General features: G+C 38.0%; 1 protein-coding gene across 10 annotated transcripts in view; it reads left to right on the top strand.

Moving 5' to 3' along the window:
* The window catches only part of camk2g2 (calcium/calmodulin-dependent protein kinase (CaM kinase) II gamma 2), a 124,322-nt gene that overhangs the window by 96,069 nt on the left and 9,879 nt on the right, over positions 1–18,374 (top strand). Inside the window, exons 13-19 of one of the 10 annotated variants that reach the window (XM_039768155.1) lie at positions 1,138–1,178; positions 2,020–2,052; positions 10,412–10,486; positions 14,770–14,814; positions 15,390–15,435; positions 16,184–16,288; positions 18,262–18,374. The exon at positions 18,262–18,374 is cut by the window's right edge and continues 10 nt beyond it. In XM_039768155.1, coding sequence (XP_039624089.1) covers positions 1,138–1,178; positions 2,020–2,052; positions 10,412–10,486; positions 14,770–14,814; positions 15,390–15,435; positions 16,184–16,288; positions 18,262–18,374 — 458 coding nt within the window. The remainder of the gene's footprint in view (positions 1–1,137; positions 1,179–2,019; positions 2,053–10,411; positions 10,487–14,769; positions 14,815–15,389; positions 15,436–16,183; positions 16,289–18,261) is intronic. The other 9 variants (XM_039768173.1, XM_039768165.1, XM_039768182.1 and 6 more) reach the window with 9 other exon arrangements.

Genomic DNA, 18,374 nt, shown 5'->3' with positions numbered 1-18,374 from the left:
GATATTGCTATGTCAACTGTAATGGCCTCTTGCTGCTGATTGAACATAGCTATCCTTCCCCCCTCCTGTGGCAGTCTTGCCATTCTATAAAAAGTGAAAGTTCAGTTAAGTTACTAAAATATTCATGCAGTACTATATAAACAGTGATGGGCTTTCCTCCCAGTCTGCTGAAACATCTGTATACAGTAGTACTGTGAACTTTCAAAGACAAAAAACACAGTACATACTGTACCTGTTGTTTTGTCTGAATCTGCAGATTATGGTGGACATCTACCGATATTGCATTGTACTTTTTGTCCTGTTTTATTCATTGTCATTCCATGTACAAGAACAAGATCTATGACAGTACCTCAGATTTCATTAGAAATTACTACTCTTTGTCTTGCTGTTCCTCGGCCCGCTCTTCCTCCTCCTTGCACCCCTCCTCTTCCTCACATACCCCACCTCTTAGTCTTCCTTTAGTGGGACGTTGACATTTTCCACCGTGTGCTTTGTTTACGCAGTAGCTGCACTTATGAATATGCTTGTATGTATCACATGCTTCATATTTTTTTGCTGCCTTCTCAGTTGTGTAATTCGGTTTTTGTTCAGCACTTTGGAACTGTTGCTTTTTGTCTGAGCGCTGCGTCAGTTCACGTGAGCCGCTCGGTGTACATGCATCGAAGGTTCCCAGCTGTGCTGGTGCCATCTCGTGTGATTTCCACAGCTGTATGTGATGTCAGCTAAGACCCGGCACTTAAAAGTTTCTCTCGCGGTTTCGCTGAGTTTGTGCCAAACACCACCCTGACCATCTCATCTTCCTCTGCATAAGCACAGTCCTTCACCTGTGAATATTTAGCGGCAGTGTTTCTATTGGATTGCCGCTGACGGATGGCCTTATATGGGCAGGCACTAAATTACGTGGGAGGCGTAACTCCGCCTTCCACGGGCATCGAGCAGAAGTCTATTATAGTATATGGACGAAAAAATAGGTTCCAGTTATGACCATTGTGCGTAGAATTGCCAAATTTCAGCCTTCTACCTACACGGGAAGTTGGAGAATTAGTGATGAGTCAGTGAGGGCTTTGCCTTTTATTAGTATAGATAATGGGTTTGGCGGTCTCTTATCCATTGTAATGCTGTTCTTTTATTTTACAGCCGCCAAAAGCTTATTAAACAAAAAGTCAGATGGAGTGAAGGTAAGAATTTTTTTTGTATTTTTTTCACATCTTTCCTAGTTCATTTTCATTTAATAAAGGTTACAGTAATTGGCCATGGCTTAAAGGTCTTGTCGGTCAATCAAATCTTGTCTTTTGAGCCAAGCTGGCTGGGTAACGTAATACACTGCACTGCAATCAACAGGCAGTCTGGAGGTCTGAGTGGTAAGCCTATATATTTAAGTCCAGCCTAGGGAACAAAGAAACCAGTAGCTTCACATTATGCAGTTCACAGTTTTATTGTGCATGAACTTCTATTTCTGAGTTATCTGGAACTTTTGTGAGTTAGCCAAAATCTCTCCACCCCGCCCAATGCCCCTTGCTCTCTCCCTTGATTCTAAAGAATATTTAAAAGTAAAAATACATATTAGACACATATTGAGCTGTAAGGGTTATAGCATACTCTAAATGAGTACTCTGCAATTAGAACATTTGTCTTTAAAGGTTTTTAGTACAAAATGAAAAAGTATAAGAAAGTAATTATTATATTGGGCTCAGGTGTGTATTTCTTACACAACCCAGATCTGACCTGAATAACTTTTGAACTACTGTGTCTTGGGTCTGGGTCACTCTGGATGGCTAGCATCAGCAGCAGGCGTCCAGATCATGTGGAGTCACTATGCAGAGAGGAGAAGGTGAGGCTGAGATATTTTCAGCCAGTTGGAGCAATGTTGACCTCAGCAGTGCTGGTCTTAATTTTTTTATTTTAATCTGTATTCTCTCTCCTCTCTTGTTCTCATTCATCCTGCTTCTGTGATCTCCTCTAACCAGGGGCTATCTTCTTTCTTTCATTCTTTTTCTCTTTCTGTTTTGATCTGTTCAGAAAAGAAAGTCCAGCTCCAGTGTTTGTTTAATGGTGAGATGCACCTTCTTTGTGAAGGAATGAAGGGGGGTGTGGGATTGTCTTGTTGGAATCCATCAGCTTGGGGCCATATGACATTATCCTCTCCTGCCCTGCCCTGCTCGATTCTCCATCCATACCACTGCTCATCAAGCAGAGATATCCAATGCTGAGCCGCTGCAAGGTCGAGGGGACCTGCTGTCCGGTCACACCGCCATTTGCCATGCTGAGCGCTGACTAACTTACCCAGTGTAAAAACCTTTATAGTGTGACTGGTCTTGCACAGGTACACTTCCGAGACAGTTCTGTCTTGAGTGGCTTTCTAATTCCATTTTAAATGCAGTATTGAATTTTTGCCAGCCTCTTTTGATATTATCTAAATGTAGCTGGAGATCTATCTGTGGTTATCTTTGAAGTGCATTTAAAAAGAATCATTAGTTCCAACCTAAGAACAGTTTGAAGGTAATTCCTGATGTAACTTCAGTGAATTTTATAATGTTGAACCGGTATGCAGTCTCACTTGGAGAGATTCTTCTTGAATGTAATTTCAAGAGCCTTTAGGGTTTCAAATGAGAGATCTATGCTGAAATGTTACTGGTTGCAGTTCAGTGTAGTTTATAGAAACAGATCACCTCAGAATCCACCTGAGGGCACTTTGGAGAGCTTCCTCTTCTTCCATCAATTCATTTTGGAGATCTCATTCTGCTTCTGCTTGAGTGCAGTTTGTAGGTCTGCTTTTGCATGTATGAGGTCAATGTTCAAAGATTGCCATCTGGTTACCTAATGTTGCATTTTGAAGACTGATTTTTATTGAAGTTATTTGATTTTTAAAAAGTTTTTTGTTGTATTGCTGAGTATATAGACAGTTCTTTTTTAGTTAAACAATTTAGAATGCCAATATATAAGAAGTATTTCATGGGCTAAATTGATCTGTTTTGTTGTCTTAGCGCTCTGCTCTTTTCAGCTGGCCGGCAGTGAGCCCGGACAAATGGTCACTGTGACAGTTTTTTTTGTTTTGTTTTGTTTTGTCTGTGTATATATTTTTTGTTTTTTTAAAACCATTTCAAATCCAAAAATCTCCCATTATTGTTGTCCTGAGTTGTTTCATGAGCCATAGCGATCATGTCTGCTTCAATAGTAATGAAAATTTGGGAATGGAAGTCACACAGGTTTGATGATAATACACTGAGGAGACAGTGTTGCGCTTTGTAGTGACTGAGGCTTCTGAGTAGCATTCTTTTGGGTGTCAGCAGTTCTTTTTTAGGGAAAACATTATATTGCATATCTGTCATGTCTCTTAAATTAATATAATCTCTTTTTGTGTGGACGGAGGCTTATTAATTCACAAGCACTAGATGACCACAATCTTTTCATGAGTGCTTGCTGGATGATGTGCTTAATATTTTTTTTTTTGAGTTTTCAGCTTCTCATGCTAGCTCTAGAGCGACCTGAATTTCACAGTGGTTCAAAAAGAAAGTACCTCTTCTAAATTTTTAAATGCAATTATTCTGCTCTGTCACTGAGAGTAATTATAAAACAATTTTATTTTTAAACACATTATTGGTTTACATAGCTATAATATGTAAAGAAAATTTAAAAAGCATGCACAAATTGATACACCACTTAAAATGGACACATCGCTTAAAATTGTTGTTTAAGATAATCCTATGCCAAGAATAAACCTTTTCTTTACAGATTAGGATGAACCTTATATCATCTGCACTTTCCTTGGAGATAATTGACAGGAAATGCCTTGTATGCTCCCTTCATTATGTGTTCTTGCTTTTCAAGAATCTGAAGCTGACCAGAGCAGTTGTATAATCTTCCCTTCAAAAACAGAAGAAAATACCTTCCACATATTAAAAAGCCAAATCAGACTAGGATTCAGTGGGTTTCTGTCTCATTTGTTCCTCTATTTGAGAAGGACAGTTTCACACTATCAAGAAAAATGGCTGTAAAAGTGATGACTGTGAGGCCAGTGCAAAGGCATAGATGTGTGTGGGGGTATCAAAATTACAGGGCAGTCAATATTAAGTAGACATACCTATATGTCTAGAGCGAGTGCCCACAAATGCGCTGTGCAGAAATGGCAGTATCTGTGATGCCAGTACAGAGAAAAAGGAACAATACTTGACCAGTGAAATAGCTAAACCACCAAGGAAGTATATGATTTAGACCTTTATACCAAATCACACTACCGGGTGTCTGGGTTTATACAAAACAGACTTGTAAATGTGTTAAGAGGATACCCAGTGCCACCCATATGAACACTAATCAAATGCACCAACAACAGTGTTTTAAAAATAGAGTGGAACAGCAAAGTACGGTATGTGACAAAGGAAATACAAAACCATATCTTTTATACTCAAGGTCACTGAATAGAAAAACATCTATAGCATATCCTTTCTTCATAAAATCGTAAAAAACAGTATCCCCTCCACATATTCCCACTAGTTTCTCTCAAGTAAAGCTGTGTTACACAAAGTATAGAAACAAATAACCCATTTCTTGCAGCACAAGACTAGCCAAAAGCATTCTAGCACTCATAACTCTGAGCTGATGGCAACATAACTATTTAGAACAGGGGTGGTCAATGTGTCGATTGTGATCGACCGGTAGATCACAAAGGTAGTGCAGGGTAGATCACGTTGCATTTAAAAAAAATTTTTTTAAACGTTAGTCTATCATATATCCTCCTTATGGCATTTGCCACTTGATTGACATACAGGGCGGCCAGTCTGAGTTCTCTTTTCTTCTAACACACTGGTCATCCCGCACGCACGATCAAACTTGCGAGCTACTGCAAAACTCCGTCTGTGATCTAGTTAGCCTTCCAATTCATATCGACTAAAGAAGGGATTTAAAAAAAAAATTTGTTTGGGGAGGATATGGGCTGATTGTGGAATTGGAAGAGGATTTTTTTTCTCACAATGTCACAATCGAAGTGCGTTTGATCTGTCAATCTATCATTGCTATTCCAAAGAAGGAAAATGTGGAAAGGCACTTTCGAACTGTTCATAAAAACTACGAAACTGACTTCCTTCCGAAAAGGGATCTGAGAAAGAGAAAGTAGAGGGAACTAAAATCTCAGTTAATCGGACAGCCGTCATTTTTCACTCGGCTGAATTCAAAAGCTCCTTGACTGCATTATTCGGCTCTACTTATTTATGTGAGTCAGCCTTTTCCCACATGAAGATTATTAAATCCAAATACTGTAGTGACCATAAATGTATTGAATTGTTATTGTGCTATAAAGGTTATTCAGTTATGCAAGGTACGATAACATATATTTTATGTATAAAGTATATTCTCATATATATATATATATATATATATATATATATATAATGGTAGATAGGGGCCGCTCTCGCTCCCTTGAACCCCTGTCCACGACACCAGGTAAAAGTCCTCAAATCGACTTTATTTAAATGCCACAGTGCACAAAGCACCCTCTCCTCCACAATACTCATAAACAATCACCAATAAACACAATAATACAAGCCTCCAGCTCCCGACGCGTTGCCACCCTTCCACTCAGCTCGCCATCTGGGAGCTCCCACAGTCCTTTTATATCTCCTGACCCGGAAGTGTTCCCAATCCCCAGTCCATGTAATTCTCAATCACTTCCGGGTCAGGTAAAAGTTCTTTTCTTCAACCCGGAAGCCCGTTGCTCTTCCTATGACGAACTTCCGGGTCATAGGGCACGAAGAAATCTTCGGTCCTCCCTGCAGCTCCCTCTTGTGGCCCCCATGGCATCCAGCAGGGCGGTGCATAAAAACTCCATTGTCCATGATGCCCTGCTGGTCTTCTGGGGTCTTCCATGCTGCAAGGAGGGCTCCACCTGGTGGCTTGTAGGTATTGACCGGGATAAACGGCCGGCCATCCTCCACAATATATAATATATATATATAGCATTTTTAATGTAGGTAGATCATTTCGACTCGGTCATTTTAAAAGTAGCTTGCAAGCCGAAAAAGTCTGGGCACCCCTGATCTAGAACACCATTTACTTTCTCTCACTTAGCTAGAGTAATGTAGTTCACCATAGCCCTGTATACATTTAGCTGAAAGCATAACTTTCTTAATTATATTTAATTAAATAGGGAAGGTGATGCTCATTGGAACACATTAAACCTGAGTAAAATTCCTTAGAATTCACCCATTTGCACTATTACTCTCACTTCTAAAATGAACTGAAGTTTGCCTAGGTGCTTCCACAGTCACAAAAAAGATTTTAAAACTTTTATTTTACACCCAATAATAAAGGGTTTTACCCAGTTGATCACTGTTGGTGAACCTCATCCCTTCAGTGTATAGTGCATCAAAACAACTATTTGGTGCCTGTAAAATTCATAAGGAAAAGTGAATTGTAAGCTATAGGCAGTCCTACAGAGATAAGACTGCGTAAAATGCATGCAAAGGTTTAAAAGAATTTTAGATTTAGTAACCAATTACACTCTGATCTTTTTATTTACTACAAAATGTATACAATATTGTTTATGTAATTGAAAGGCACTTATACTGATTTAAGCCAAGATGCAAAATCAGCCGCACAACAGTTTGTCTCTATGGTATTAGGATATTCTGATGGAATAATATATATATAATGTATAAGCCCTTAGTCTCCAAATTGATTTCTGGCAATGTTATGAATGTAATCATTAGATTATGTAAAAGACAAATGAGTACACACAAGTTTATATGTAATAATATGAAATACAAAGACATAGCCTTCTTTTCAGACACTTGTGACATAGAGCCTAAGCATTATACTTATTCCTGCTTATTACAAGTATTCCTTTCCACAGTTGCAAAATTTAGACCCTCACCTTAAATAACATGGCTGGGCGCAAGGTTATACCCCAGGCTTATACTGTATATTAAAAGTCACCTAACTCACCTGTGAAGAAGGATTTTCATCTTTAGAGCACCGTGGATTATGCTTTCTCTCCCAAAAATTGAAACCCCTGGGAATGCAAGGTCCTATAACAATCTTCTTTACCATTAGCCATGTAAATGACTCTAGAATATCCAAATTCTTTGCACCATGTGCAGAATGCTGGGTGCTGATCTGTCTGTTTCATTAAGGACTTTTTCCAGTGCAAAGCTGTAAAATACAGGGCAGGGACCCACCCTGGGTAGGACACCTAGCTGTGGAAGGATACGCTTCCTTACACTAATCCTTTCAGCATGTTTTAGACTGTGAAAAGTATACTTGGCATCTGATCAAAAAACCATATGAAAATGGAGATACCATACAAACTGAAAGTAGATGGCAGTGTTGTTAGTGCTTTGCTGTGCAGGCCTATAGCAATTGTATGATGTCTAAGTGTATTATATATTGAAGACCAATGTTAAGTCTGCATCCCCTTAAACATTTTCACATTTTACTGTGTCGCTAACTCACTTTACCATGAAGCAGAAATGTTCATTTCAAGAGAAAATGGTTTGTTTGGTGTAGAATAACAAGATTTCAGTGTCATAATTAGGGGCTGTATATCAAAGATGCTGTTTCCTGTTACCTGGGTTGTTTTATATTCCTTACTTCCCAATATCTCCCCATAAAACTTGAAGAATGCTGTTGTTTAGAATGTAGCAACTTTTTCACATCTGAAAGTATAAATTAAATTAATTAAAATATTATTTTTTAATCAAATGCATTCTTATGAAGCTCATTACATTTTACAAGTCTAAACATTAGTTAGCAATCACAGAGTTTAGTTAATGTATAATATAACAAAGACATAAAAATTTGCATTTAAACAGCAACAGGAAAAGCACAATGCAAAATATATGAAGATTTGTGTAGTTCTTGTTAAATCTGGCTACCAGTGAAATCATCAATTTCTTTAAATACTTTATTACTAAATACAGTGTACAGTTTGTAGGCATACTCGTATATACCATGCTTACAAGGTGGATAACTGGACAAGAAAGCCTGTGTAAAGCAACTAAGAGGTTCTTCCCCTAAACCTGAAGAGCACTAACAGAATTACAATAAAGCTTTGATTACCATAGCTTGATGCACATTGTACAAATACAGTATTACAATAGACCAACTGTTCTTTTTTCTGGCCTACTCATGACTGAAAATTGGAAGAGGATAGCCAGTGGCACAAGTGAAAAAAATGTGTTTGAAGAGCGTACCTTAAAATGCAATCCATTATCTAAAAAAGGAGAAAGAAAATATCTGATGACACAGAGAGCTAAACACAACATGACAAGCTTCTACCCTGCTAATACTTGATTGAAATGACTTTGCAGGTTAGATCAATTTCAACCACATTTTCACACATATATATGACTATGTTGTCTGACCTTCCTTTGTGAAAGCTGTCAAGCTCTTTGAAATTCTTTCAAGAGTATTTATTCATGGGAATTGTATAAGTCATGACTCACAGTTTTAAAAAGAATTTAGGTTGGCTGTCAGACGGTGCTATTCAAGGATATATGACTTCTTACCTCTTTAACACTCTGTATCTCTCCTTATATACTTAATGGATTCTTATATACAAAGGTGAACCTTTGCCCCTGCAACTTGATTCTCGTAGTGCAGAGCAGGATTTCTTTAAACTTGTTTCTGTTCGTTTGCTCTGATCAGTTGTCCCTGCATGCTGACATGCGGTCAAATGCCTCATTTAATACTGAATGGAAACGTGATGCTTCTACTGGAATGCATCATGGTTTGGGTGGAGTCTTTTGGGTGATATGCATTAAACAGTTCTTTTTGAGTCAGAAATTTCCATGTTAATTTCAATGAACTTCAAACCTTTTTGCCATTTGGCTGCAGAATGTTTCATATTTCATGTAGAAATTACTGATAGCTTTACTGGGTAATTCCTTGCTTCTTGTTAATTATTATAATGGCATGTACTTCATTATTCTTGGTCTTATAGCCTCTAGCCTTTTGAAAATGACCATTGACCTCTTGATGGTTTATTTAAAAAAAAACTTTGCCCATGCATGATGATCCAGTTACGTCTAATAGGAATTCAGGCAGTGTCTTGCTGATACTGTACACCTTGCATTCCTTAAACGATTATGTTAATCTTGCTGTAATGTATATTTTATGCCCTTTCTTTATCCTTTTTTGTTGTTATCCTGGAATTCTAGTTAAAATTTCTTGGTGCTCATGTTGATGTTGAGCCTTGGTTTTGAAATTCCCCATTCGCAAGGAGAAACCTACTGAAACTGCTGAATTTATATGAAAATCACATGAAATGTTTCTGTCTTACTGATAAATTAACCTGTTATAGGAGGTAGTAGGTTATTGGATAATTTGGGAAAGCTGTCAGCCCAGTGGACAATTATCCAACTAGTCCATAGTAATGATCAATAATAATTATCTATCTATCTATCTATCTATCTATCTATCTATCTATCTATCTATCTATCTATCTATCTATCTATCTATCTATCTATCTATCTATCTATCTATCTATCTATCTATCTATCTATCTATCTATCTATCTATCTATCTATCTATCTATCTAGGCCCCATGCCTTTTACTTATTGTCCTTATGTCTGCGTTGGCTTCCTCCCACATTCCGGAGACCTGCAGGTTAGCCTAAATGGTGGGCATGTCATTGAATGCACCCTTTTTATGAAGTTGCATCCTATCCAGTGGTGATTCTTGGTTTGCCACTGAGGCTGCCTGGATAGGTTCAGGCTATATATGCCTCTATAGTAGGTGTGAAAATGGATGGAGAGATATATATTTTATAAATTCTAAGATAATAAATTGTAAAAAACAATGTATGTTTTTGATTCTTTGATATCTGTAGCCTTTAAAAATGTATTTACTGATTTAAAAAAAATTTAAGCTTTGAGTTCTATAGCATTTTTTTCAAACACTGTGTTTCAGACAAAAATTTGAACCACATCCAAGTTACAAGAGAGTATGTAATACTAATAAAATGAAAAAAAAAAAAATCAGTGTTTCTTTTACAGATATAACTTTGTTGAGAAATTCAAGACTACATTTAGCATATAATTTGGATTATACAAGGAGTTAATCTTTAGTTTGATTGCAGAAGGCATGCTAGAATGAAAGTGAATTTAAATGTTGGACTGCTAAATACATATCATTTTTGTGCATTTGTATTTCTTATCCACCAGTCTTTGGTACATTTGCATTTATCATTCATGATTTTAATTCAATAAAGACAAGTCAGACAATAGAGCAATGGCATGTAGGACTTTTGTTCCTCCTTTCACGAGTATGCTCAGATGGATGTGGTTGTCTGAGGGAGAGACTGTATGGGTTGTAAGTGGTTATGACAAACAGCAGGTTTTCCCATGCAGACCTTCTCCTGGCTCTATATGCAGCCTATTGAGTGAACCAAGTCTAAATTCCTTTGTTTTCTTTGCCCAGCCTCAGACAAACAACAGTAAAAACAATATAGTAGACAGCAGCAAAGAGAGCAGCATTTCATCCTGCGCACCGATGGTACCTCATCTAAATCTCGTTTCTGTCATTGCTTTTCAGCAGCCTTGTTCCTGTGCTCTTTTCCCACCATTTGAAGTGTTTGTGTTTCTTAGTGAGAGATTTATTTCTGTGCTCCCTTCTTCCCTACCCATGTCTGGTTCAGCTTTAATGATCTGGGTGACTCAGTCGGCATTAAACCAGTAACAACAATGCTGAGGTTTGGGGCACCCACTTCAGTATGGCTGAGAGCAGTTCAGCTGTTTCAAAGATGCAGTCTCACATTTTGGATATTAAGCTGTTATGAGCTGAGTAGGTATCTGTATTGGCACAGAAGAAAGGCATGTAGCTCCTTACATTTAAGTAAATATGTCCTAGCACTCAATTTAATGTGATCACCATCACCAAAAAGTCGTTAATAGCATAAAAATAATAAGTCATTCTTAATTGCATATATTCTGGTTGGACAGTTTTGAATACGTTTGTTTTCACACAGTATATATCTGAACATGGTATTTGAAGGTTAATTGGATACTTTAGCAGGAAAAAACAACCTTTGGGGGATGTTTTCATTTTCTAAAGAGTTGTAGGCCGTTGTTTTGCTGCAGGCAAAAGAGGAATGACATAATGTTTCTTAACGGAACGGTAAGTTGGCACAGGCGTGTGTGAGACAGACTTCATCTCAATTCTGCTGCCCCCTTAACACATGGATTTCCCATTGCATAGTTTCTGCTGATCTCTAACCCAGCTTTTGCAGGCAATCCTACAGCATCTTATTTTTCACAAAGATAAAAGTAAACCAAAAATTTTTGTGCCGAATGTATCTTGAAGCTACTTGATGTCATAAAAGATTTAGCCAACACATGCTGAAGAAGCTGCTTCAACCATTCATTTACTTGACCTAGAGGGTTTTTCTGATTAAAATATAGCTGTGATATTTTAGAGTATTATATTTTAAAATTGTGTCCACCACTGCAGGAAAGCAAGAGTACATTGATTTTGGTATTTGCTACCTTTTCTCTGTGCTGATGTGCACTCTTAAAGAAAAAGTGTTTGCTATTATTGTTGTTATATTAATACTTCATTTTTATACATACTGTATGTTTAGTTATTGCTTGGCTTTTACAGCACATCTGCATAGTGTTTTTTGTAGGAAGCACTTTCACATAACATTCAGAAACAAATGCACTGCATCCAGCATTAGTTTTTATCTTTTTATTTAGACTGCCTTTGGAATGATATTTGTTGGAATAATGCAATAATGCTGAATTTCCTTGACTGATGAAAGTTAAAGTCTTTCAAGCTCTTTTGGGCTCATCTCTTGCTCACATGTGTAGTAGTTTTTAAACAGGAGCATTTTATATTCCCACAATCCAATTTTGTGAGGATCCAGTTTGGCTGTTGGTATTGTTTAGAGCAGTGTTTCCCAACCTTGATCCTGGGGGCTTACTGTGGCTGCAGATTTTTGTTTCAACCAGCTTCTGTTTTTAATTGGACTCCTGGACTAATTACGTGATGTGTTATTTCCCAAGTTCTGTGTTTTGGGAACAATATAGAAATTAGAAAACTAAGTTTGGTAAAAAAAATATATATACAGGGTGATCCAGATCTAATTATGCAGATCCAGATCGTCTGGATGACTTTGATTTATGAAGGGACGATTCCATTTCTATTTTCTTAGTAACTGCTAGGGATGCTCCTATTAGGTTTTTAAGGCCAATACCGATCACCAATCTCATGTTGCTTGATTGGCTGATTCTGATACCAATTACAATTTTTTTCTTCTTTATCCCTTTAAAAACGTTTTGCACTAAATTCCTGCATAACCAGTTGCATAGAAGCCGTGTGAGCTATATTAAGTTGTATTTTTATAATTAAACTATAGACCGCAGGTGTTAGTTAACTGTTCATTTTTAATAACAAAATGAAACTCTGTAGGCTTATTGCTCAGTGACCGTAAAATACTAAAATAAATAAATTTCCATAAAATACAGACTAATAAATAATGTACAAACATATTAATCCAGAATACATATTGCATTAAAGAAAATAAAATGATTCTTATAATTACAATCTGTCATATTGTTTAGTTTTTTCTGTAGTGTAGCTATCTGTAACAAGGCAAAAATGTTTTCAACCATTTCTTTAACCAAAAAAATATATATATACACCATTTTAATAATGCAGTACTTGTTTCTTTCCAAAACCTATGCTGTATGACACACAGCAACAATAATAAACACAGTGCATACCTTTAAAAAAAACACAAATGTATCAAATGTTCATAAGTTGTTTATCAAGAAGACACAAGACTAATATGCCTAACAGATTTATAAGTAAAAGAAAGACATTTTGCTGTTAAGCTAACAAGACGATTGTTAACTAAGCAGCAACTTCCATTTCTTCTTCCAGTTGAAAAGCTGAGGGACTAAAAAACAAATTAGCTGTCCAAACTCACAGTATCTGATTTAATTAAAGGACAAAACAAACAAGTCTGAATTCATTAAAGTAGCTTTTCTTGCAGTTTGTTTAACTGCATATGATGACTTTTTCTCAGTTTATTACTCTATATTCTTTAATGTAAAGGCTAATATTGCAATTGTCTCTATTCTCTTGTAAAAAAAAGCCTTACATGCCTTGTTTACACTACAGAACGTTTGGTGCAAGAAAAAAAAAAAAAACGTGCGCTGGTTCCATTACCATAATATCTTGCATAAAGGAGTACTGCAACTAAATTACGGTAAAACCTAGAAAAGCAAGGGCTGAAGTGATCAGGTTATGTGATTGCCCAATTTACTGATTACTGATCAAGTCTTTTTTTTTCTGAAAATTAGTCAATTTAGATTTGTGGTCAATCGATCGGAGCACCTCTAGTATCTGCTTGTAAAGTGCAGTTACAATTTATAAAATCTTACAGATATATTCTGTGCTATATAGAATTATTAAAACAAGCTTTTTCTTCACAACACATATTGAATTCATGACATTCAGAGAAAATGAAAGCATGATTTCCAAAATCCTTTGATATTCCCTATTTACCCCATAAAATACACGAGCTACAATTCAATTGCCTGTCTCAGAAAACAAAAATATGATTTCTGTCCAGTTGGAATATTTGGTAAATTTGACATTGAGAACTTGGAAGACAATAGACACCTCCTTGGTTGACTGCATCTTTGGAGTAGGCGAATACAGACTGAAGAGTGTGCTCAGTGTGTGCGTGTGTATCTCAGTGTTTACTCAGGGCGTATCCGTGTAGACTTCTAAATATCTACTGGAATTTCTAAGGGAATCCAAGTCCCAGTCATGGTACAGGGTGCTTCAGCTTGCATTGTTAATGGTGTTACCCAGAGGAGGGTGTAGTAGCCTTTTTCTCCTACATCCACCTCTCTCTCTTTCCCACTCACTCTCTTTGTCTTTCTAGGTCTCCTTCATCATTCTTCTGTCATAACATGCTTACATGGCATAGTGAATAATATGTGGGAACATGTACAGAATGAGAATATAAGAATCATTAGAGTTATTTGTGGAGTACTCCTGTCAACTGAAATAGTGCAGGAGTCATTGCTCTGGTTCTTCAGTAACTACATCTATGTATGTCACATGGCCCACTTATTATCAGATAATATTCGAGTAAACGGTGCAATTCAGTGTCTCGTGACCAGTGTAATAGAGGCGTTACTTAAATAATTCAGTTTTACATTACCTAAGATTCACAAATATTCTTGACACTAGCAGTAATCCAAAGTTTATGAAATAGGTAATCAAAACCAGAGAGAATTTCTTGAGTCACCTGTAGTGCTTTGTATAGGCAGCTTTGCAGGTGACCTCTGAACTCTGAACAATCAAGATTTTCTAGGATACGAACCTGTGATTAGTTAGTTATCTTGTTGGATCATATTTAGCATTTTGATCTCATATTGACCACATTTGGAGAAGTATTGGCATTTGGTTACCAAATGTTAACATCAGTCAGTCAGACAGATTACCTGTTTAGTGCTGGCTACAAATACATATTACTGCTTTCGATTTGACCTTAACTTAATCTTCATTGGGATAGAGAGGATGCAAGAGACAGCAATTCTCTTGTGATTTCCTCTGAAGAACTCTGGATTGCCCGCTTTTCTTGTCATTGCCCCACACCATATAGAGTCTGTCTGTTTGTCTGTCTCTCTTCTACATCCTTCCTTTCTGCTCTGCTCATCTGTCTGCGTGTGGGGGCTTGTAGATGTGTAAAGTTGGAAGTCCAAAGGGTGTGGAAAAACATGATATCCTATGCTTTCTAAACCATGTCCTACTTCTCCTAGGAGCCACAGACCACTGTAGTTCACAATCCTGCTGATGGTGTCAAGGTAGGTGTTGCCCTTCTTTTAAATACGGTGGGGGGATCCTCATATGGTTAGAGTTTCAATTAGAAGTATAGTATGTTTTTTAAATCTGTACATCTCTGACATCTGACTTTAGCTAATTGTTCATTGTATATTTGCCCTTGATAGATATGAAACTTGTTGAAAATGATTTTATTGACTCTCAACTACATAATAAGTAATGTATATATTTGATGTCTAGGCAGAGGGCAGCCATGTTGACGTAACAAGCTGGTTATCTGCATGATGACAAAAAAAAACCTCATGCAGTATATTGGTGAACCCCATTTAGAGTTACAGTGCCAACAGCAGGATATAAATATAGAACATTATATAAGACTCTCACTGGGATCTAGTAGCATGTAATCTAACATGTTCCCAACTGCATACAGCCCGCCTACCTGTATTTGAGTGGCAGCGTTTATTTTCAAGTGGTGCTTCTGCAATGTAGTATTTATTCTTAGTGATGGATTCTTGGAGTAAAACTAGTATTCATTAAAATAAGGTGATGGCCTGCTTTTGTTGGCTGTTTAATAGGCTTCTGGCTTTTTTCTTTCCAGGGTTCCACGGAGAGCTGTAATACAACAGAGGAGGAGGAAGCGAGAGGTATGAACAACACTGGCCTGGGCCCTAGGCACACCAACTGCATTTTGACTTTCTTTACTTGTGAAAATGTTAATGCTAAAACATTATTGCTGAAATACTTTTATCTGTTTGTCCAGAACGTTTATTTTTTTTAGTTGCAGTTTGTCCTTTGACAAGCTTTCACAGTGGCCAAACATATTTTGTTGCATAATTTTTGATCTTGTAGCAGCATTAAAATGTTGAGTTGTGCCAACAGTTCACCCTGAAACTGACTGGAAAGGAAACTTATAGAACATAGCACATTCATGTGTCTGGTAGCTTCTCTCATGCCTGAGCCACATGATTAGTAGAGCTCACTGCTGGTTTTATGCTGACTCTTTGGCTTTTTGCTCACCAGAATCTCCAGCAGAGTTAATTGTCAACCATCCTTATAGCTGTGGAATTTGAGTTGCTACATTTGCCATGACCCAGCTTTGTGACTTTGATATTAATGCACTTTGGGTTCAGTTGCACATATAGTCTCAGCTATAGAGTTAATAATGTCTCTGCATATTAGGGAAGAGTGTGGCATCAATGCTATGGAGTGGATGGTGGGAACTCTTTAAGTAATCACAGAGCTGGAATCAAATTACTGCCCCTTTTCTGGAACTTCATTATGTCAGATGAGGAGCTTGTGGTCTCCAGCTGTCAGAGACATGGGGTCATCAGCTCCTCTACTGTGTCATTTCATTGCACTCTTGTTCTCTTTTGGCTTGGCCGATCACTGCAGCATCTGCATGTGGCTCTAGCAAGGACAGTACGGTGATGAGCCAGTGCAGTGCCACTACAGAGGAGTTGACAGTGCAGGCGGGATCCCCTCAATGCCTGCCAGCCAGTAAGTGTGTGGCACACCACCTCTGCGACTCTGCTCTCTTACCTTGACCCATGAGCCTTGCTGTCCTCTCAGAACTCCAGTTCTCCTGTCCCCTCCAGCCATAAGATACTGTAGATGGACATTCTCCTGTAGACTTCATTCAGTCTTCCTGCTTGTTTCATATAGCCCAGCTGCAGGCCTATGGACAAGCTGTTCTGCTTCCTCTTCAGCCATCTGGCCTGAAGCCAAACACTACTGAATGCTGCCTACTCTCTGTAATAAATGCACTGTTCTTCGGTCTGTAGTGGACTGATCTTACGTGTCACGGATTCATTTCTTCCTTATGTAGAAAGGTTTCATTTCTTCCTTATGCAGATTCACCCCTGCTTCTCTGCTTTTGCTTCTCAGAGTGTCATGTTGCTCTCATCTTTATCTTTACCCTTTCTATTTCTTATTTTCATCACTGTATTACTCTTCCATTTGCCATGTCCATCTAACAAACCTACCCTGTGACCTCTTGTTCTCATCCACTACCCTGTTCCTTTATTAACAATGACAGTGCAATTGCCATTAAGCTCATTTAGGATGATACAGCAAAGCATGGGACATGTATCACTGCCCCAGACTAGTTCTTCTGTGTCCCCTGTCTCATGGTACTTTGCCTGATGTTGATGTGAGTGTCTTTTCCTTAATACTGAGACTCTTTGCCTTCTGAAATATTTCTCCTGGATGGCACTGATACATGTGGACCATGCTTTGAATTATTGCATTTCTCCCTTCTGAGTGAGCATTTTTTATGAAAACCACAATGCTAAAAGCACTTCCCTGGACTGATCAGCCAGGAATCTGTCTAATTCACATTTGGAGTTTTTATGGTAGTGTGTTCAGGAAAAATGCTTCTTGAAGAATAAGGGAATGAATAACAAGTCATCTCTTATGTCATCTTCCTTTATTAATGGTCTAACCTCCCTTCTCTTTCTGCTGCTCCCATTTACTTGCATGTACAGTATATGATATTTAGTGTGTGTCTGCTACTTGTATTGCTTAGCTTATCAGAGGTCCAGTAAATGAGATCAGATGGTGACCCTAACAGGAGGCAGCCTTCAGTTGCTACTGTAATCAAAAGTGCAATGTTCTTGAATCCAATGTGGCTCCCAGTAAGGGTCATGTAGCCAGTTTCAGTGGGTGTTTCTCCACATGTCAGGAGACCACTACCTATTCAGTGATGTTCATGGGAGGATCTCCTAGTTTCTCTTTCAAGGTTCACACAGCTGACGCAGTAGCACCCAGATCTTGCTTAGCTCTTGCCTAATGGGTGTAATTTTGTCCCATTAAGTGCCATCAAATAGGCTTTTCTTTCTTTCACATTTTAGCATGAAGTGCCTTTTTGGCCTTCTCCAGATGACTTGGATCAAGCTGGATACTTTTTGTTTTACACAGGAGATCCTGGACCCTCTAGTTAACACTGTATAATAAAAAGAGTAATACATTATCCCACAACAAAGATCTTGGTCCTCTACAGGGATCATAACAAGCCCTATCTGTAGATAATACTTGTGGTGAGCTCATGCTCACTGGACTCTTGTGAACCCCTCACCAATTGACAATGTAGCTTCCTGAAGTGGGCACCCTAGCCTGTCTCACTCACCTGCAGTCATATGCATCCATGACTTGTTCTTGGGCCTGTCATGCTGAATTACCATCATCGTGCAGGTTGGCATCATTTAGGGTCATGTTGTTGTACAGTATATACTCTTTTTATCTCTTAACACAATAAAAGTGAAATTTAATGTTAGCACGTTGATTATGATTGGATCCTCTGCATCTGACAAGAATGAGTTGCCCTATAGTTAGTGCAGCATCTGAAACATTTCTGCCTGTGGATATACTGCTCTGATAAGCTATTCTGTGTGCACTTGATGTTGGTGTGAGAGGCTGTGCATGCTGTCTGTGTATTTGTGTTTGTCTTGTGTTGATTTTATTGTGTCTTTCAGCTGGCCTGCTGCATGAAGTAAAGCGCAATGCTTGGAACAGTTCAGGACAGACCTCTGATTTAGATCATGCGGTTTCCATAGCCTCCTCTTCAAGCCCTGTAGGGGGCAGCAGC

This window comes from Polypterus senegalus, chromosome 1 (assembly GCF_016835505.1).
Source record: "Polypterus senegalus isolate Bchr_013 chromosome 1, ASM1683550v1, whole genome shotgun sequence".
In the NCBI taxonomy this organism is placed as follows: Eukaryota; Metazoa; Chordata; class Cladistia; order Polypteriformes; family Polypteridae; genus Polypterus; species Polypterus senegalus.
This window is presented reverse-complemented; position numbering and strand designations above follow the sequence as displayed.